The 22,095-nt window shown below is 41.3% G+C and overlaps 2 protein-coding genes and 2 non-coding genes across 4 annotated transcripts in view; 2 read left to right on the forward strand and 2 right to left on the reverse strand.

Annotated features, from left to right (window-relative positions):
• Window positions 1-13,626, reverse strand: part of LOC119422178 (sphingosine kinase 1) — a 29,873-nt gene extending 16,247 nt beyond the window's left edge. Inside the window, exon 1 of the mRNA XM_037689538.1 lies at window positions 13,200-13,626. Coding sequence (XP_037545466.1) covers window positions 13,200-13,626 — 427 coding nt within the window. The remainder of the gene's footprint in view (window positions 1-13,199) is intronic.
• Window positions 13,627-16,082: 2,456 nt separating this feature from the next.
• LOC119422237 lies at window positions 16,083-16,156 on the forward strand. The gene has a single exon (XR_005187407.1). It is a non-coding gene; the product is annotated as a small nucleolar RNA SNORD49 (small nucleolar RNA).
• A 165-nt stretch (window positions 16,157-16,321) lies between these two features.
• LOC119422236 lies at window positions 16,322-16,390 on the forward strand. The gene has a single exon (XR_005187406.1). It is a non-coding gene; the product is annotated as a small nucleolar RNA R38 (small nucleolar RNA).
• Window positions 16,391-16,585: 195 nt separating this feature from the next.
• Window positions 16,586-22,095, reverse strand: part of LOC119421119 (fas-binding factor 1 homolog) — a 24,212-nt gene continuing 18,702 nt past the window's right edge. The window contains 9 exon segments of the mRNA XM_037688514.1: window positions 16,586-16,704; window positions 17,870-18,000; window positions 18,071-18,164; window positions 18,238-18,375; window positions 18,443-18,619; window positions 18,694-18,870; window positions 18,948-19,070; window positions 19,977-20,095; window positions 20,210-20,349. Of these exon segments, the coding sequence (XP_037544442.1) occupies window positions 16,627-16,704; window positions 17,870-18,000; window positions 18,071-18,164; window positions 18,238-18,375; window positions 18,443-18,619; window positions 18,694-18,870; window positions 18,948-19,070; window positions 19,977-20,095; window positions 20,210-20,349 (1,177 nt within the window). The 3' untranslated portion in view covers window positions 16,586-16,626.

Below are 22,095 nucleotides of genomic sequence, written 5' to 3' on the forward strand. Positions count from 1 at the left end.
CACACACACACACACACACACACACACACACACACACACACTGCAATATATACACAGTATATATATCAATCTGCGAGTTTCTTCATGCCAGGGTCGCCACTTCATCCATGCATCTGCCGTTTAGCCAAAAATCTATCATGAAGAAAACGCTGCAATTTTTAGAAGACAGACTCCCCCATACACAATGTCTGCACAATCGCCATCAAGGAGTTTTTGGCCATTTGACTAATTTAGTGTGTTTGAAGAGTCGTACAGCTTAATGTCCAAGCACATTTTCACATTGACAAACATGTATAAACTCTTGTAGGTCTATAAATCACTGAACAGTTCTGCACCCTCCTATCTCGCTGATCTACTGCAGCCGTATGTCCCACCGCGTTCTCCGAGGTCAGTGGACCAGTTGTTTCTATCAGTTCCAGGAACCCGTCTTAAGCGCAGAGGTGACAGGACCTTTTCTGTCGCAGGCCCAAGACTTTGGAACGAGTTACCTCTACTTGTCAGACAGAATCCCTCCCTCACAGGTTTTAAATACCGCTTAAAAACCCAACCCTGGCTTTCATGATCTGCGTTGAACCTGTATGCATCACACTGTGATGGTCATTATGTTATTATCTGCTATTATTTTGTTTCTATATTTTGAGTTTACGTTATGTTATGTGTTGCTGTGTGCTTTGCCTGTTTGTTTCTGTTTGTACAGCATTTTGGTTGGCCCTGTCGCTATTTAAAGTGCTTTATAAATAAAATGGTATGGTATGTCCACAAACTTCTGACCAATCACAATACTTGTGAGAAAAAGTTTGGTCTGGGCCTTGTATCAAGAAGGGGCAGGCGGAGCTGCTCTGAGAACAAAATGTTGCAATTTTCATCATGAACTACATCAATGAGTGTTGATTTTGCCACTTTGGAGGGAGTATGGAGTACTACCTTCAAGATGGCAGCGCCAGGTCTGGCTGTCTATAGGGCTGCATTGTCTCCCAGCAGTTTGGATTCCTATTTTACTTGCAATTCTTCAACTCCTCACAGAACGAACAACAGAATAAGTTATGATTTCAGGACCTTATTGAAACTATACACATTCAGTGGTTGTGGATCAGTAGTTACGACTTGAGTGTTTACGAGGTCTTGGCATACTAAGCAAGGAAGTACCAGGCACCCACAGAGCAGCAGAGTTATATGAAAGCATGAGCCAACTCTAGGTAAATTGAAAACATCTTCAACTCAAGTTAGCAATGAGGAGAGAGGCAAACTCTTGTGCTCTAATTTAGGTGGAAACATGATTAACCACGTCCATCACCGACGTGACTGTTAGCCTGGAGAGACTAACAACATTCTGGCTGGATAGAGATTGTGAGCTGACAGGAACAACTCAGGGTGGTGGTGTATGCATCTACATAAACGACAACTGGTGCAAGAATGCTAAAATCATCTCCAACCACTGCTCTGTTGATATAAAGTTTATAACCGTTAAATTCTGGCCATGACATCTACAGGATGTTTACCTCTGTTAGCATCACAATAGTGTAGAGTACTGTATATTCTCCCAGTGCCAACACCAAGAATGCTCTGAACACTACAATTTCATCAATGACCTGCAAAGTTCACAATCAGATAGAGTTTTTTTGTGGCTGGGGACTTTAACCAAGCAAACCTGAAAACGGTTCATCAGTTTCATGAGTTTGTAGGCTTTGCAACAAGAGGAATGAATACTCTGGATCGGATCTACAGCAACATCAAAGAGGCTTTCAAGGCAACACCCCACCCACACCTAGGCTCATCAGATCACTGCTCTGTCATGCTAATTCCAGCATACAAACCCATGTTACTCAGAGGCAAACCATCTGTAAAACAGGTACGAGTCTGGTCAGAGGGAGCTATGGAAGCTCTTTGAATGCACTGACTGGGATGTGTTCAAAGCAGCAGCAACACACAATCAGAACGTATGTGTGAATGAGTATGCAACGTCTGTGACTGCATACATTCAGAAGTGCATGGAAGATGTCAGTACCATCAGAACATTCACATCCCAGGCCAACTGCAAACCATGGGAAGGTGCAAGTCATGCTGAAAGCACGGAATACCATGTTACACTCTGGTAACCACACTCCTCTCAGAATAGTCAGAGCCAACCTAAACCATGCCATAAAGAACGAAAGAAAGCAAAGCGTGCCCATGCTATGAAGGTGCAAAGTTTCAATGATTCAAACAACACCAGGAGCATGTGGTGAGTCATTCCAGACAATCTTTAACAACAAGGACAACAAAATGCCTTGCAATGACGGTACAGAGTTTCTGAATGAACTCAAATATTTTGGCAAGTTCGAGGTCAAAACAGCTCCCCAGCAATGAAGGAAACCACATCACCTGATGAGCAGTCAATAAGCCTAGAAACAGTGAAGGTCTGTAGGACACTGAAAAACAAACACCAGTAAAGCAGCACGAGCTGACAACATATCAGGAAAAGTACTCAAGGAATGTGCAGACCAGCTTGCCCTTGTGCTGCCAAGACATTTTTAACAACTCTCTGAAGCAAGCCATCGTTCCCACTTGCTTCAAGGCAGCCACAATCATACCAGTGCCTAAATAACAAACAATAGACTGCCTATGACCATCGCCCCATGGCTCAAATACCCATCATGATGAAGTGGTTTGAACGTCTTGTTAAACAACACATCGCCTCTAATTTTACTCCCTCCTTTGACCCAGTCCAGTTTGCTTACCGCTCTAACCACTCAACAGAGGATACCATCGCCTCAGCACTCCACCTGAGGCTGCAACAGCTGGAGGAGAAAAATCCCCAATGTACAAATGCTGTTTGTGGACTTCAGCTCAACATTTAACACAATCGTCCCACAGCAATTGGTCAGCAAACTGGCTACACTAGGCTTCTTCCTTCAGGAACTGGATCCTTGATGTCCTCAGTGACAGACAGTCAATACATGTGGGGAGGAAGACCTCCTCCGTTATCAGTCTGAGCACGGGCCCCAGCCAGGGCGGTGTTCTGAGTCTGCTTCTCTTTACCCTGATGATCTGTGACTGCGTTGCCAGGTCCGATACCAACCACATCAAATATGCAGACAATACCATGGTCATGGGCCTGATTATTAACAAGGATCAGGCATATCGGCAAGAGGAGGCACTTCTTGTGAATGGTTGTGGGGAAAATAACCTGGTTCTGAATGTCAACAAAAGAGCTCATTATTGACTTCAGGAAAACAAAACCACATCACATACCACTGCTCATAAATAACAGAAGTGGGGGTGGTGGAAAGCACCGGGCTCCTGGGGGTGCACATAACCAATCAGCTGTCTTGGTCAAGAAACACTGGGTCCTTGGTGAAGAAAGCCCAGTAGTGCCTGCACTTCCTCCATAGACCGTAGAATGTGGTGAGGACATTGGGTGGGAGCTATGATCTCTTCAGAGGAACCATCAAGAGCATCGTGACCAGCTGCATCTCAGTTTGGGAAGGAAGCTGCCCGACTGCAGACTGGAAGAATTTGAGGAGAGTGGTGAGAATGGCAGAGAAGATTATTATGACACACCTCCCATCCATCCAGAACATTGGTCTAGACACTGTCTGACCAGAGCAAATAAAGTCAAAAGAGACAACTCACACCTACAAGATGGACTGTTTACTCTGTTGACCTCTGGCAGGAAGTATTGCAGCCTGAGGACCAGAACCACCAGGTTCTGAAACGGTTTCATACCACGAGCTATTAAGCTGCTGGACTCGGGTCACTACCGTAATGAGATGACCACAAAAAGCAAACACGCGCACACACAGGTGCATACATTTGTAAAAAAAAATAAAAATAAAAAACACTCAAAATAAGCAGTGTATGGGCATTCACTCAGGCATGTATGATGTGTGTATTGTGTATGTATGTATATATACATATGTAGATAGCTGTACATGAATGTATAAATGTATTGTATGTTTAGGTGTAAATAGGAACATTCGCTAATACATATTTGCACATTACTTCTTGTATCTGCACAAAAATTGCATCTTCTGCTCTAAACATCAAAGTCTATAAAATTCATGTATATTATGTACTCTTACACTGCTGTGGAAAAATTTAAACAATAATTAGTTCAATTTTGCATGGTGCACTGTACAATTCTGAATGACAATAATATTTATAAAGTAAAAAAAAAAAGTATGCAGGACTCTTTAGAGACAGAGTAAGGAGCTCCATTCATCTGGGGTGAGCTTGGAGTAGAGCTCCTTCGCATTGAAAAATGTCCGATAAGGTGGTTCAGGGCATTAGAATGCCTCCTGGACCCTTGGAGGTCTTCCAGGAACTTCCCATTGCTAAGAGGCCCTGGAGCAGACCCAGAACTTGCCGAAGGCATAATATCCTTTCTTGGCTGAGAATGCCTGGGATCCCCCAGGAGAAGCTGGAGATTGTTGATAGTGAGAGAGATGTCCAGTTTCTCTTCTAAACTAGTTGCCTCCGTAACTCCACTACAGATAAGCAGTAAGAGACGGAGATAGAGATCTTATGTGGCCGAGTGCATCGCAAATATGCATGTTAAAAAAAAATTACAAACCAAATGTACTGTAGGATGGAGTTAATTGTCAAAATAGTGTTGGTGCTCAACTAAAGTGGCAAATAAAAGTGTCCACTGACCTTTGTAAAAGTAAACTCAAAGGTTGGTGAGGTTTTTAACATCAAGGCACATATTTCAATTTTATAGTAGTAGGGTCAGCGAGCCACCAATAAGCAGCTCATCCTCTGGGGACCATGAAACCATGAATTGAGAAAAAAAAAGGACAATCTAACCAGCCTTTTTTTTTTTGTAATTAAATATATTTTGTTTTTGGCCAACGAACTGATACCATTACCATTCCTTCATCTATATTCTGTTAATGCAGCTGTAATGAGAGTCAGTCTACAAAAGAGACCTAAACTTTGCTTTCACTTTACAAATCATTGCAGATAAAAATACAAAACATAAAATGAATGACTGACATATAGAGTGTTTTAATTAAACCTACATATATGGAGTCCTTTATAACCATTATGGTAACAATGCCTCGCTTGGGCTTCTGTGTTTTAATTTCCACTACAGGAAATGGAAGAAAGGTGCCATGTATCAGATCCCATTCATTAGTAAAGCCTTTTTATGTTGGGTGCTTTAAGAAATTCTGATATCAAATATTGTCATTAAAAACACCCTACTGTTATATCTGCACATCCCTCTCTAACTTGATGTGCTTGTGTGACAGGAGGACAGTCACAATATGCGAGTGTGTGCATGAAACCTGTCTGAGACACAACGTTGGACACCTGCAGGCCACATCCTGTCCGTCACACTGCCAAGCAAACTTTCTGCTCCGCTGGGTGTATTTCACAAGTAAGTAAATATACACACACAGTGAGGTGACAGGCAGACTGGATGTGATGATACGTCGGTGCAAACTAGTTGCAAAGAAACAGAAGTGTTACTTGTTGCCATAAATGTGCCAAAAATATCCAGCTCTGCACTGTGCCTTCGTTATCAGCACCAAGGGGGATTTATTAGAACATAAAACCGTTCAAGAAAACTGCTGGAGCAGAAACTGATGTGTGGGGAGTTATTCTGTGAAAGTGTTCAAAGCTGTATTCAGAAGGCAAACAAGCAGAATTCCAAGGTCGGCTGAGTGTTTGCTGAGAGGATGGGGGAGGATAAACGCAGAAGTCCACCGAGGCAGCATCAGGAGCCAAGTGGCTGGCTGGAGGGAGCTGACAGGCCATCACATCCATGTGTCACAGAGCACAAGACGAAAGCTCCGCTGGGACCGAGATGCAAGTCGAGGTGAGAGGTCGTCTTTTGACGCATTTTATCTTTTTCACTGAATGAGCCGCCACGACAGCTTTACCCAAACCCCCTTCCTCCTCCTACTCCCTGGGGGATCAATCGGTGACAGGCACAGCTGACCCTGAGGCAACAGAAAAACACTCAGGTTTTTCCTTTTCTCTTGAAAGTAATAGTTCAGATCCCGGACAAGCCCCCAATTTGTCATGGCCTGGGTCAAAAGTCATAGCACAAAAGGGGCAAGCACACATGAATAAATTAAAAAAATGTTTTATTTGAAGAAAACTAAGTCAAACAAAAACAAAAGAAAAAAACAAAACCATAAAACTATGAGAGACAATCTTCAGTCCTGTAGTACAAACAGAATCATCAACACGTCAAAGCGAATATGCAAAACAAACCATGGAAATGTTCAGTCAGCAGCTGCCCTTTTACCAGTAGAACAACAGAAGAAGATGAAAATAAAGACTACCACTTGTAACTCGAGTCGAATCAAATAAAGATGAACTGCTTTGCATGCAATTTCACGGTGGATCTTCCAGCAGAAGGACTCATGCACTTCATTATTTACAGTTCTTTCACTTCAATTACCATGAGAATCAAGCTCTAAGTGACTACTGAACAGATCTTAACACAGAAACTGAATTAATGGAGTTACAGCTCGCTGTAAGTAATACCATCATATGTTAATCTCTTCATACTTACACCACAACGGCACGCTGACTACAAGCTTGTGCAGCAAATCACACTTTTTAATCCAACCTTTCCATCTGCAATCCCAGATGAGTTTGACACACAATTAAATTGAGGGGAATTCTCTAAGAAGGATTAGTGGGTCACACTGACTTTCATGCACCCTCACCGACAACTCAAGTGGAGTTTCTATTGCATCTATTAGCAAAAATAGGACTCGTTTAAACCCACGATGTAATCTGTTAAATGGGGTTTAATTGGCTGGATATGCAGTGCTAAAACAAGCTTATAAATGAATGATGTGAATCACTGATGCTGCGTTGAAATAAAACTGAGGCAATCAAAACCTAGCATTTCAGAGTTTTACACTAAGATTGTGTTATGATGAAAAGTAACAGTCATTTGGTTAAGTCTTGAAAATAGCATTATGCACAATCTCCTGTGGTATTGCAACACGTCACAGAGTGTAAATGACTCAACTACTAGAACGTCAAATATTAGTGCAGTATCTGTGAATGTGACTGAGTTATAGGCATTTATGTACGGGCTAATGTTAATTAACTGTGGCTGCCCTCTTGAATTGGATTGACACCAACATTTAATCAGAAGTAGATGTAAATCTAATAATTCCCTTTTTGAAAGTTTCATTACAATATGTCCAGTCATGCTTACAATATTTGCTAACTGATGAACAGGACTGACTTCAACAGTTAAGACTAGTTTAAAGCACAGATCTTGTGCAATGAGGAGCACTTAGAGCATGTTTTGTGAATAAATCTCAACTAGAATCACATCAGACTTTATCCCAATAGCTTTGGCTCCCTGTTAAATTTAGAATGGAGTTCAAAATCTTACTTCTAACCTACAAAGCCCTCAACAACCTAGCTTCATCTTATATTACAGATCTTATTGTTCCATCTTTTCCTAACATAACACTTTGCTCTGAGACTGCAGACTTACTCGTGGTTCCTACAGTTTCCAAAAGCAGAATAGGAGGAAGATCTTTCAGTTATCAGGCTCCTCTCTTGTGGAACAAATTTCCAGTTTCTGTCCGTGAGGCTGACACATTGTCCAGTTTTAAGGCTTATGACTTTCCTTTTTGATAAATCCTATAGTTGGTGTGGTTTCCCGACCTATTTATTATCCTATGCTGCCATAACTTAAGGATTACCGGAGAACAAATTGACCTCATTCCATCAAATGAACAGTTAAAAATACATATAAATGAATAGTTATTATTTGTAATTATTCTATCTTAACATGTAATTTCTGTCTTTTTGTCTTTCCTCCTAGAGAAAACCTGATGTCTTCCATCGTGGACCTTCCATTGTGTGTCCATTTTCTCCTTCCTGTCCTCTCAAATCCAGCTGGTCGAAGCAGATGGTCACTTGTCCTGACCCTGATTCTGCTGGAGGTTTCTTCCTCTGAAGAAACCTCTTCTGGACTGCTGCTTAATACACCGTGTTATTTACATTATTAGTGTTTAGCACATATCTTAGCTCTTCTGTACCGTTTAGCGTTCGTTTAGTGTATATATCTTTATGAGGTTTCTTTTTATACTTTTTTTTTTAGCTATTTCTGGGTGTAACAGGGACCTTGAAGACACAATTTTGTTCCACCTCATGTACCACATGTGATGCGAATGGCAATAGAAACAGTTGAACTCGTGAGGGAGTTTTTCCTTTCCACTGTTGCCTCCGTGTTTGCTTAGGATGAGAGATTTGAAGCAATCTGTTGGCTCCTTAGATAAATAACGTTTTAACTGACTTTATTTGTATCACAGTTTCTGTTTAGTGCCCTGAGACGACTTCTGTTATGATTTGGCGCTATATAAAACAAACTGAATTTAATTTAGTTTTAAAACTGACTGAATTATAACCATGTTTTGCTTTAAAAGCTGAATTGTCTGTGGTGGCCATCTTGAACCTGGTTGTCTCCAAAAGTTAATCAGATGTAGATCAGGTCTCTCTTGTAAATGAGTCCTCGAGGCTCAGTGGGATTAACCTGTCTAAATAAAGGTTGAATGAATGCAGAGGTACATTCAGTGATCATTTCTCGAAAAGTTCATTAAAATACATCCAGTGATTCGTGAGATATTTTGTTAACAGACATACAGCACTAACAGTAAATGGCAAAATTTTGAAAAAAATAAAAATCTTATGCATTTTTTTTCTTTTTTTAAAAAAACATTTCATATACTGGGTTAGTACTCAGCTAGTACTATACTATATCTTAGGTCAGCATCTAAAATTGACAGCGTTCAGGTCATTTTTGTTTTTTTAAGGTCAGTTGACGATCATCCTGACTTAGGTTGGCTCCAAAAGTAAATCACTTATCTGAGGATTTTTTTCTGATATGGAATAGGAAGTCTGGAAGCTGGAGCTCTTTCCAACAGGACCACAGAAACATTGGGGGTGGCCTGTTACCCCTCAGGTTACCATCTGTCTGCCTGCCTGACACAGGTCTGATCCTCAAACTCCTGCTGGCTGCAGAGCAGGAGGCGGTTAGCTGTCCTCCGCATCACCACAGTGTGTCCAGACCTTTTGCATGTTTGCAGTGCACACCTGAAGCTCTGCTTCGGGGAGGGGCGACCACGTTCCTCTCCCCTGCTGTTTTCACACTTGCCCTCATCTTTGGCATTCCAAATTAGTCGCTGCCAAGTGAAAAACTCACCTCTTCTCTTGCCCGCTCTAGATTATAAAAAAAATAAAAATAGGGATATTACCTGCCCTGGCACAGAGGGTTCAGTATTTCCATGATCCATAAATAAAAAGAGGAGTTAATGAGCTGCATAAACACTTCCAGGACGGAGCTAAAAGAAACTAAGACGGAAGAAGCAGCAGCGCTTAAAGGACAGCGTGCATTTTAAACAGAGAGACCTCATTAGATGAGGCTGCTGTGAATGAAAAACAGGCGTTTTGATTTTCTGACCCCCCCCACCCCCACCACCACCACCACCACCAAATAATTCTCACTGAGCTGAATTATAAAAGCCTGAGCTGCTCCAACATCTACTTGGACAGCAGCTTCAGGAAGAAGCAGTTATAACGGCTGACTCAACGTTTGCCTCTCGCAGCAGGTCGAGCAGGTTTACTGGGAGGACCTTATTTTCCAGTCTAACCTGTTTGAAACGATAAGTTTGTGTATAACAGAGATAGCTGATCACATTTCTGAGAGTCATTTTACCCCATTCAGGTTGGACACTGATAAACAATGAACTATGCACAGGTCATTGTGTGACCATTAAAAAAAACACATTAAGGAGGTAAATGGATAAGTATTGCAGCACTGTTACTATTTAGTATATATTTATTTGTTTCCATCATATTTTTTGTTTCCTACTTTACTAAAAACTAACAAAACTATTTAAAAAAAACAAGTTTACTGTGGAAATAAATAAACTTGTCCTGTAGAAAACAATGGGATTTTGGCAAAACGAGTGAAAAACCCATCCTTTTTATATTTTTGTAGCTCCATAGCTGTAATATTTAAACTTTAAACTGATCACAAAAAGTTGGACTTTACACGCCTAAACAGGCGTTTTGGTATCTTTAATGATTTTTACTCAACTGCTGTTGAAGTTTTAGATTAGATTATAACGATGTCACGCAGTCGAGCGGTCCAAACTCCCCCGACCTTTGTTTGTTCAAACCTTTTCCTTATTCCATAATTGTAATGATTTAATTTAGCTTGGCAGTGGGTAGACCTGTCACGATAACAAATTTAGCTGGGCGATTAATTGTCTCAGAAATTATTGCGATAAACGATAATATTGTTTGAAATTTGACAAGAATGAGTAATTATTGTCAAACAAAGGTTTTTTTTCCCCCCCGAGGTCGGCCTGTTACATTAGCTCGTAGCTTAGCTTCTCAGCTTAGCTGCATTTAACGATCCAAAAACACGATTTTAGACGGTTAAAATGTATTTTAAAGAGAAAAGAGAAAGGGAGGGCTCAGTGAAGAGCACCGGAGTTGAATCTTTTGTCATCCAGTGTCTTCAGTAGAAAGAGAGAGACACGAAGAAAAGAAAGCCGATAAATGAAAATAAGGTTGATAATTTTCATTTATCATGCGATTAATTGATTTATTGTTTATCGCGACAGGCCTAGCCACGGTCTTGTAATCCTGAGGTTGCGGGTTCGAGCCCAGGTTGCATCAGGAAGGGCATCTGGTGTAAAACAATTGCCAAATCTTTCATGCGAGCTCGCTCGCTGTGACGACCCTGAAGAAAGGAACAGCTGAAAGCAACTTACAATACATTCTGGTGGCACTAAGCGGCAGCTGCCATGGGGAAAAATAAAGAAATCTTGCTATTCTATTTGGAGGCTGCTTAATATATTTTTTGTGCATTTTGTACAAAGCTGGAAGTGGCTGACATCTCCACAGAAATTCAGACTCCACTCGCTGAATCCACTAACTGGATCAGGAAATTTCCCCCAGCAGAGACATGGTTTCAAGACCTCCCCGTGATCCACCAGGCTGATGGAAGATCTTCTCCCATCTCGTGAGCGGTAGGTGGCGAGAAAAATGGTTCTTTTCAGAGAACTAAATGCAATCGTGCCTGTTTTTAATAAAGAAAATTATATTTATTTTCCTTTAAGTTCAGCGTTTTATTCCTTTTCAAATTCTTGACGTCGGTCAGTGAGCTGCCATCCTCTGCTAACTAAAACCTAATTTAGTTAGCGATCTGATCAATGAGGTGGGAGCTCACGTTTCAGCGCTAGTTCATTTGGTGTTATACATTTGCCCTGAGGTCGCAAAGCAAAGTGTTAGAAGGATCTGCATTATTTTTAATCAGGTTTTACTGCATGTCTATACCTATAACCAATGCACTGAATATATGCAGGTCAAATGCTCAGTCTTAGTGTTATTGTTCTGTACAGTGAACTACGCCCCTTGATTAGTTGTAATGAATCAATGCAGTGCAGAAAACAAACAAATTTTAAGTTTTAAAATGACGTTAACGATGAAATTCAGAACTTGGTCTGTGTTAAATGCTGTTTTATGAACATAACTGATGTTTATTCATGCATAGACTACTAATGAGCCTAAAAGTAAACTTTTCTTCTGTAATCAATTTGGCCCCCCTGTAACCACTCATTTTTGCTAACTTAAAAAAAAACTCAATCACCATTCTTATATGATTTAACAAAACTCACTCAGGCTGTTTCTCAGTTTTCTCTCAAACACCCTTAGAGTTCAGAGTGTCTAAACTCTCAATGACTTCCTTAGTGTCTGAGCTGCACATCTTAAAACAGGAAACGGTAGTTTTAATTAGTCATGACTTCTCCCTTAAACACTGTAGATGGAAGATGCTAGTTTATTTTTATTTTTTTAAATCACCATATAGATTTTTTTTCAGGTCTGTACCTCTTTGTGGGCTGGCAGCTCCTTGCAGAAGGAAACTGAATATCATGTGGGAAACACTGGAAATGTTATAAGTGGTGCCACCTGCAACAAATTACTGTAAATGCTAGGAAAGTTGTGTTGTCTGAATTTGGGGAAAGCTGCACGGACAAAAATAAATTACTATTAATATAAGAAAACATACACAAACATTGAACATATATTGAAAAACAAATTAAATTTCAACTAAAATTTAACAATCAAGTTCAGACTTTGAGTCCAGAGTTGGACCACAGTCAATCCTTTGAATTAACTTCAGTTTATTTTATAGCACCAAGTCATCTCAGGGCACTGAACAGAAACAATCGTATAAAAATAATAAATTAACATTATTTATCTGAGGAGCAGACTGCTTTGAGTTTAACTCCATCACTGAACTCTCATCTTGAGCAAGCATGAAGGCGACAGTGGAAAGAAAAAACTCCCTCATGAGGAAGAAACCATTAGCAGAACCAGACTCAGGACAAGCGTCCATCTGCTTCAACTGGGTTTGAGAGGAACAGGAAGGAGGAACAGATACACAATGGCAGGTCAAGAATCATGTTAGAAATAGTATCAAATGAAAACTATTCAATTTTAGCAATAAGGAAATTAGGTCAATTTGTCCTCCAGTAGTCGAAGCCTACGGCAGCATAACAAGCCAACCTTAACTATAGGATTTATCAAAAAGAAAAAAGTCTTAAGCCCAGTTTTAACACAGGACAATGTGTCAGTCTTGAAGTTGGGTCCACAAGAGAGGCGCATGATAACTGAAAGATCTTCCTCCCATTTTGCTTTTGGAAACTATAGGAACCGCAAGTAAGCCTGCAGTCTGAAAGTGAAGTGCTCTGTATGAAACAATACGAGCTTTAATATAAGATGGAGCTAGGTTGTTGAGAGCTTTCTAGGTTAGAAGTAAGATTTTGAATTCTACTCTGAAGTTGACAAGGAGCCAAAGGAGAGAAGCTAAAACGAATTAAGTTTTTATACATTTTCTGGATTTGACTTTAATAATCATAATTTTTGTTTATAACCCTTTATTCCAGTGAAGTTTGAAGTGAAGTTTGTCATGTTAATGCACCCAAGCTTCTTTTTTCCACACCCATTTGACGACCCTTACTGTAAACATAAGCAGTATGATAATAAGATGTTTTTATTTACTTTCAGAACTTATCTTATAGCTACAACTTGTCTGCACGGTCACAGTTAGAGGCTTACCCTGCCTGTCTTATTAAGAGTGCCGTAAGTTTTAATTCCTCTCTTTGCATCAGAAACTTTCTGGCTGTTTGTGAGTGAAGCTGAAACGCACAGCGCGCGCTCACCGTCTCTCCGCGGAGCCTGCAGCGCAGACGCATCTCTGATGGCGCGCGCCCACCTCTCCGCCTCGCGGAGGTTGACCAGCGGCTCCTGGACCAGCGCCACCCGAAAGCACTGCTCCACCCTCTGCCGGGCGAGCCCCGCGCTCATCCAGCGCCTCTTGAACGGGTAGAAGTACGCCGTGAAGTAGGCTCCGTGGTCCGCGCTGTCCGGCCCACGGTACGCACGGCAGCCCACGCAGTCCGCCAGGTTGAACACCACCTGACTCCCGCCGGGGGACGACGACATCCTCCGGATGGTCAGCGCGCTCTCGGTCAAGCGCACCGAGTACCGGACGCTGTCGTTCAGGGTGTCGGAGAACTCCCCGTACAGCACCCCCACGAAGCCGTTCCGCTGCCGGGATGGGTCCGGATCCGAGGCGTCTTTCTCCATCCCGGACGGAGACACGAGTCCCGGAGGCCGGTGGAGGTGCAGCCGAGTCTGAACCCTCCCAGGCTGCTGTGGGACATCAGAGCCCGACAGGAGCAGCTGGCTTGGTTAGAGTCTCTCCCTAGTGTCTGGAAGGAGGAACGGCAGTGATGGAGGAGGAGGAGAGCACTTCAGGGTCATCAAAGTTCATGCGCAATAATCCAGGTAAAAAAATAAAAAAAATCCGACAATGTTCAGCAAGTCATCTGGATGGGTTCGTCCTTCATCCGAAGGACTTCATCAGTCCGCGGAATCACAAAGCGCAGCACACTCCCAAAGTAGAAAAACAGACAGTTTGCTGGTGATAAGATTGTTTCTGGGGCCCGCCCTCTCCCCCGTCAACTCCTCTGAGCCAAAGTGGTTCAAAACATCTGGATTAATGAGCATGGACTTTGATGTTTTGAATCACTTCTGCTATGGCTGCCTTAGAGTTGACAGGGGAGAGGGCGGGCCACAGAATCCATTTTATCACCAGCAAACTGAACACCCCCGCCCCCCCATGAAAGTGTGCTGCTTGTGGGACTGGGTTTGTTTGTGGCTCCTCGGATTGATGAAGACCTTTGGATGAAGGACGAAAAGTCTCAGCAAAAAAAAAAAAAGAAACAGTCCATGACCTGCTGACCATTGTTGGATACTTCAGGGTCAGTTCTGCTCGATAAACTTCACTGTCCAAACAAAACGTCGAGTCTATTAAACTTTAAACCCCAGGTTTAGCAAGTCTACAAGGCTCACCTTTTTATATCAAACTACAATTTTATAAAAAAAAAAAAAAAAAACATTTTTATAAAGTTCACAGAAGCAAACATGAGGTTCACTGTCCATGGCCATCAGTAGTTCCCAACCCTGGTCCTGGAGGAACACTACCCTGCATGTTTCAGTTGTGTCCCTGCTCCAACACACCTGATCCAGTGATTTAATGACTTCAAGTCCTGCAGGAGCCTGGTAATCACCCATTTATTCAAACCAGGTGTGTCAAAGCATGACTAAAACATGCAGCATGGTGTTCCTCAAGGACCATGGTTGGGAACCACCGTCTTAGGTTTCGGTCTGACACTTACATTAAAACAAAATTACCAGTCTAAACTTTCCATTCAAAATGTAATTTTAAAATATTGTATGACAAAAAGGAAGTTTTATTGTTTAAAACTGACATGATTTAAGTGTTGAAACTCACGTGCAGGCAAACAGTAGGAGACTCTGAGGTAAAAATAAACAATTTATATTTATTTAAACAAAATAAAAGCTGACAGGGCAGCAAAAACTTACTTTGAGGGATGGAATGAAAGAGGAACCGAATATCTGGACACAGTTTGAACATTTGGCTTGTAAGCACAATCCACGAACAAAGAAAAAACAGACGCTGGGAGGTTGACAAGACAAAATGACGAACACCTGGAGTGATTAGGACTGAGGACAGGTGAGACAGGAGCTGGCAACAAGAAAGAGAAACACTGGGGAGTGCAGGAAAACACAAGGATTAAAAGAGAACTAAATATAAATTCTCACAAAAAACTGAAAATCCCCAACTTTTCTAGCACTTTGAACGTAACCTAAATTGAAATGTTTGATTTTACTTACGTAAAGTTAAAACACTCGTTTAAAATAATGTTAACGTTTATGTAAGGCAGTTAACCAGAAGTATATATATATTTTTTTAAATTTTTACAAACACGCCCAGGTCCAAATCACGTGATGTATGACGTCAACGTCCTATAAAACGTTTCAACGCGAGATTTGGAGGATTTCTCGTCTCCTTGTCCTGAAGAGAGTAGTATGGATAAGCGGTTCTCCATTTTTATACACCAAACTTTAATTCTCTGTATTTATAAAGCTCAAGATGACCCGCACTGAAACGGTAATATACATGTAATACTTGGAAGACTTTTTGTTTATTAATGCATAAAGTCGTCTTAGACTGCTAGCTTGCTAGCTAACAGGGCAAACCACGTGCAACGAGACCATGCGGTGGCCTGGTTTCCTTTTTATAAGAGGATCGTGTAATGAAACCAAACAACGTGCATTTAACTTATTGTATATGTTGACGTATAAGTTAAATATTACTGTTTAAAATTATGATTTGACTTTCAGGTATTTGGAGTTTTAAGAGCTGTGGACAATCCTCATTATCTCCAATGTCCTTCGAGGACTCCTTCAAAGGTAAAGGTTTAGGGAAGTGGTTGAATACATTTTGATTAACTGATGCAGTATGTGTGATGAGTTTGTTATCCCTGTCTGAAATTATCTTGTGGAAATCTGTGAACCTGAACCACTGCAGCTCAGGTGTATACATCACTTTGATGCTCTGATTGGCACTAATGTGTAACGTTTTGTAGGTTCGTGGACGTGATCCCAAACAACCATCAGGATGAAGCAGATGGAAAAGGTTTGTCCTGTGCATTTCTTGAGATCCACGTTGCCACTTCAGTGATGAAAACTGCTGCATAGGAAGTGCCGTCTGATGCGAGAACTGACGATTCAAAGAGCTGTTCTGAGAAATTTGTACAGACTTTATTATATTGCATTATCTCAGCCATTAGTAATACTGTACTGATGAGTCGTATCTCTTATTTGATACAGGTGTGATGGGAGAAAAGCAAGCCTTAGATGACGCGAGTCCTGAAGAGAACATGAACTGGTAAATGTAAAATCTGCTTTGAAGTCAAGCTAATGATGATAAAAGTTATCCCTGTCTGAACTCTGTGTGGAGACACGGTAACCTGAAGCTTGACTAGAGGTCTTGAACATCTTTACCTTGATTGTTGTATTTGAAGCTGATGTCCTCTTACTACTTTACAGGTGGAGTTAATAAAGAAGCTGACCCAGAACCAGCAGGAGGTGTAATACAGATGAATTCAGTTGTGAAACTAAACCCAACATATGGAAATGTATTAAAAATGTATATTATTGTCAAGTATTTGGCATGTAAAAGATTAAATAAATAAAAGCAGGGTTTTTTTTTAATTCTCAGTCTGTATTCAATCTGTAGGATTTTTTCTTCAGGTTCTCTAGAAAAATCTGCTCCTCTTGGAGAAATTCCCGGTCCTGCAGAAAGAAACTCAAGTTAATGTGGTCGACACTCAAAACTAGAAAACATTTTGATCTTCCATCTTGCATTGTGATCTTTGTAGAATAAGCAAAAATCCAGTGTCTTTCAAACGCTTCTGAATACTTGAGGCATATTGATGTCTCATAGCTGAGAACTTATTTGTTGAAGCAAATAACCATAAAATTGATTTTATACTGGATGTACTGATCTAACTGATATAGATTTCAGTACTTTACACATTCATATAAAAACCTAAGTTTCTCCACTTTTTTAAGAACTGGTTCTGCTTGTGTTGCAATCTGAATATGCAACTGTAAATTCTGACAAACTACATGTACTGTTAAAAAAAAAAATATATATATATATATATATATATATATATATATATATATATATGGCTGCATTATGAGGGAGAAGTCACATGAGGTTTGATCTTTTAACAGCACAAAATGCAGCTGCTTCAAATACCCAACAGGCTGTTTTTGATCATTTGCATTTTTTGTAAAATGAAACGAGGTCACACAAAGATCTCGTTCATTTCATAACATGAGATGAAACTCAACATTTTGATGTTTGTGTCTAGAGTCCTGGGATGACTTGGACAGTGATGAAGACATGAGTTAAAACGTTGTTTGCACATTAACAGATTAAGCTTTTTTATTTTGTAAACTTCAAGCTGTGACACTGATCCAGTCTTCTCATGCTGTAATGATCAGAAAATCCTTTTTTGTAAAAGTTTGAATTAATGAAATTTAACACTTTAGTAAAATATGCAACAGTCACATGCTGCTCATCATTCTCATATTCGTTACCTTAAATCCCAAATAAACCAACTTCAGTACATTCCAAAGTGTTTCATTTACTAAAGAAAACCAGTTCATTTAAATCAAATTTAGAAACTTCATTGTGACTGAGGCCACTTGTCGCTCCAACAAGTTTTATTTTAATCGTACCATCATCACTGTTCAAATTTTGTTAATCTTTTTGTTCTTTGCACCTCCTATAGGTGTGGTTCAGGAGACATTTCACTGTTCTTGTGTAACAACACGTTGCATAAAAGAATCTTGAACAACTCTTAATCAGCGCTGACAGAGTGGTGACGCTAATATTTCGTTTCCTTGCCAGGGAGTGTAGCTTTTTGCAAAGAGTTTAACTTGTTACCTTTTCTGCAGAGTACTTCCACAAGGCCAGACTTGCCTCCAGAGTCAGTGATTTATAGTTTGTCATAGCACCAGAGGGGAGGATGTTCTGGGATGTTGTCGGCTCAAGGCTGGGTAATACTGAAGCCGAATCTAAAGGAAAATAAAAATCATGTTTTTCTTCTACTTATGAAGTGACATTAAGCTGGATAATTACCCTCACCTGGTAAAACAGCTGGAATAATTTTAGGTACAGGTGAGATAGAGGTTTGTCTTATTTCTGTGTCGTTCTGCAGATGATTTAACCTCATCCGTTCCTGGAACAGCAGATGTTCAGACACTATCAGCCATCGTTTACTGTGCTTTATAATAAAAAAAAACTGTTGTCACCTTTAGCGTGCGCTGTTCCAGCTGCCTCAGGTGCTCCGTTTGAGAGTGAATGTTACTCAGCCGGGCTTTGTGCTCGGCCTCCACACGTTTTGCCTCCTGCAGAGCCTGTTCTCCTGCCTCGTACCTCTCTGCAGCGACCTGCGAGGAGCAAGAGTCATTCGACTGCGCTGAACGACACGCGGGGATCACTGGAGCGTGAAATCACCTTGCTGAAGGCCTCGACCTCCTGGGCCCGTGTTTTCAGACTCAGAGCGGTGCTGCTTATTCTCTCCTTCTCTCTGTCCAGCTCTTCTCTCAGTCTGTACAGAGTTTCTTTCTCCTGCGTCACAGTCGCCTCCTTTTGTTTCAGCTCTGCCGTACGAAGCTTCAGGTCAGCTTGTTCCTACAAACAAAATCAGGAAATATCACATTTGTGTCCTATATTCAGTCTTTTGACAACGTCTATTTAAGGCTGACCTGTGCCAGACTGATGATGGAGCCCTCTCTCCTGTCGATGAGGCTGCTGACCTCCCGTTCAGCTCTCTCTTGCCTCTGTTTCTCCTGAGTGTGGAAGTGGGCCCACTCAGCTGCCAGCCTCTTCCTCTCCTCTGCACAACGCTGCATCACGGACTTCTGCTCTTCCAGCAGCGCGCTCTGAGCAGGAGACGACACAGGAGGTGGAATCACGTGGAACTGAGTTCTGCTCTGACCCAGGCGTTCTTTAGCCTCACCTTGGCTCGCTCCAGCTCCTCTTTTTCCATGCTGATCTGTGTGGTGAGGACGTGTCGCTCTTCCTCCAAGCTCCTCTGGGTCGACTCTGCTTTGGCCTGCTCTGACGTCACCTTCCAGCGTTCCTGAAGCACACGACAGCGTGGCAGGTTAAATGTTTCCTAACTGAAGATCTTCTAAAACTTGAACTACTAAACTAAAATATGCCTTCCTTCAAGGAGTGTTAGGCTTCTAATATATTTGTAGTTTTGCAACCTTATTTTCTAATAACTTTTCTTGTTCATGTGAATTTATTAATTACATAAACACTCATTTTAAACACAACAGCCACTTACGAGCTTTCAAATACCACATCAGAGCTGCCCCTTCAAGTAAGCATTTCCGCTTCTACCCTTAAAAAAGTCTCTGCCCCTAAAAGTCCAAAGTCATGGGCAGTTTGATTAAAAACATAAAAATATAATTAAACAGCATAACTAAATTACAAATCAGTTTTAAAGTTTAAGTGGGTCATTAATAATATTTTGATTATTTATTAAAAATACGAGAGAAATGTTTAATGGGTAATCACTTTACGTACATCAAATGTCAAAACAAAGGCACCAATTTGGCAAAATAACAGCGATCAAAATGTCAAAAAGACAGTCCAATTTACTTAAAAAAGTTTCTCATTGTGCAACTAAACAGACGAGATCTGAAGCACATGAAGGCAGTGACAATGGAGATACTACTGGAGCAGGTGTTGGGATGCGTGAGAGAAGCGGAGCGTGCTCTATTCATACAAGGAGAGCTGTTGGTCAGGCTATTTCTTGTCGTTCTCTAAAACAGTTATTGAATCAAGTGTTTACAAATGTAGGTAAATGTAGATGTTTAACAACAGTTAAAATACACTAAAATGCAGGAAATGGCATCTACTTTATTCAAAATTTTCTGGAGGAGGACCCACATCACCGACATCATTTGATTTACAAATTCAGCCCTGGAAAAAAAAAACATTCCTTTGCGATGTGTGAAAGCCGATTTTAGATTCAGACCTTCTCAAGCTGCCGTTGCTGCTCACTGAGCTGAGTGTCCATCTTGGAGATTATTTCCTTGAGGTAAGTTCTCTCCTCTGCCATGGCTTTCTGCTGCTGGGTCAGTCGGTCCTGCAACGCTGGGAGAAAAAAAAAACACATTTGGAGAAGGGCTTTAACCCAGTTGCACTTTGAGGCTACAACAGGCTCACTTGGACCTAATTGTACAGGAAATATGTGAAAGTCTGAGGTACTTCGAAGCTGCTCGTCTCTGTGCCGCGCCCCTTGCTCCAGGTCGTGGGCGGTGTGCTCGTGTGTGCTCTCCACCCGAGATGCGAGCTCTCCGAGACGAGAGGAGAACTGCTCCATCTGCTCGATCACTCCTGCCAGAGACCTGCACCAAGAAGAAGAAACCTCATCAGGAATACCTGATCTGCTCTTAAAATGGGAAAATTTAATATCAGGAATAAAAAGATAAACATTTTTTTTTTTGTCACAGTAATAAGACATAAGAAACTAAATAGTTTGTCAAAGTAAATTTCTGGAACACACCCAGCCTTCATGGGAAAATCTTCCCCAAAGAAGTAAAGAGAATGATCCTGCAGATGTTTAAATCTTAGCTCTAGGAACCAAACCAGAGACTTCACCTAACTGTGGAACACCGGACAGGCTCATCGTTCTTGTTAGGTTCTTAAAAAAAGAGCGGGAATTCATCCAAGTCCCAAGGCCTACAGCTGTGTTCCTCGTGGTCTATTACATACACTGCCTGGCCAAAAAAAAGTCGCCACCTGGATTTAACTAAGCAAATAGGTACGAGCCTCCTATTGGATAAATAACTGCATGGGTGATTATCTTTCAGCTGGCAAAAAGTTATTTAACCCCAACTGGTGCAATGAGTTGTTTCTCATTTCTTAAACAACCGTGTAGAAAGACACATCGCATGGTCGTGGAAAAGATGTCAGTCTGTTTGAGAAGGGTCAAATCATTGGCATCAAGCAGAGAAAACATCCAAGGAGATTGCAGAAACTACTAAAACTGGGTTAAGAACTGTCAGGATAGTGGGGACTCATCGTCTTCGAAGAAGAAATGTGGTTGGAAAAAACATCCTGAATAATCGTGATCAGTGATCACTTAAACGTTTGGTGAAATCAAATCAAAGAAAAACAACAGTAGCACTCGGGGCTATGTTTAATAGTGAAAGAGAGCATTTCCACACGCACAATGTGAAGGGAACTCATGGGATTGGGACTGAACAGCTGTGTAGCCTTAAGAAAACCACTAATCAGTGAGGTTAACAAAAAACAAGGCTTCAATTTGCTAGGGAGCATAAAGATTGGACTCTGGAGCAATGGAAGAAGGTCATGAGGTCTGATGAGTCCAGATTTACCCTGTTCCAGAGTGATGGGCGCATCAGGGTAAGAAGAGAGGCAGGTGAAGTGATGCACCCATCATGACTAGTGCCTACTGTACAAGCCTGTGGGGGCAGAGCTATGATCTGGGGTTGCTGCAGTTGGTCAGGTCTAGCTTCAGCAACAGTATAAGCTTAAAGAATGAGGTCAGCTGACTACCTGAATATACTGAATGACCAGGTTATTCCATCGACTGATTTTTTATTCCCTGATGGCACGGCCCTATGATAGACTTGATACCTGTCCAGGGTGTACCCCACCCCTTGCACAGTGATTGCTGGACATGGGCACCAGCGACTCATGTGACCCAAAATGGAAGAAGTGGGTAAAAGATAACGGATGAATGGCTGGTTGGATGGATGCATGGATGGCACGGGCATATTCCAAGATGACAATGCCAGGATTCATTGGGCTCGAATTGTGAAAGTGTGGTTCTGGGACATTATTTTCACACATGGATTGGCCACCACAGAGTCCAGACCTTAACCCCATTGAGAATCTTTGGGATGTGTTGGAGAAGGCTTTGCGCAGTGGTCAGAATCTGTGATCGCCAGTGCAAGATCCTAGTGACAAATTAATGCAACACTGGATGGAAATAGATATGTGACATTGCAGAAGCTTATCAAAACAATGCCACAGTGAATGCATGCCATAATCAACACTACAGGCGGTCCAAGGAAATATTAGTGTGTGACCTTTTTTATTTTGGTGTCAACTTTTTTTTTTTTGGG

The sequence above is a fragment of the Nematolebias whitei genome, chromosome 15 (genome assembly GCF_014905685.2).
Source record: "Nematolebias whitei isolate Nwh7 chromosome 15, NemWhi1, whole genome shotgun sequence".
Taxonomy (NCBI): Eukaryota; Metazoa; Chordata; class Actinopteri; order Cyprinodontiformes; family Rivulidae; genus Nematolebias; species Nematolebias whitei.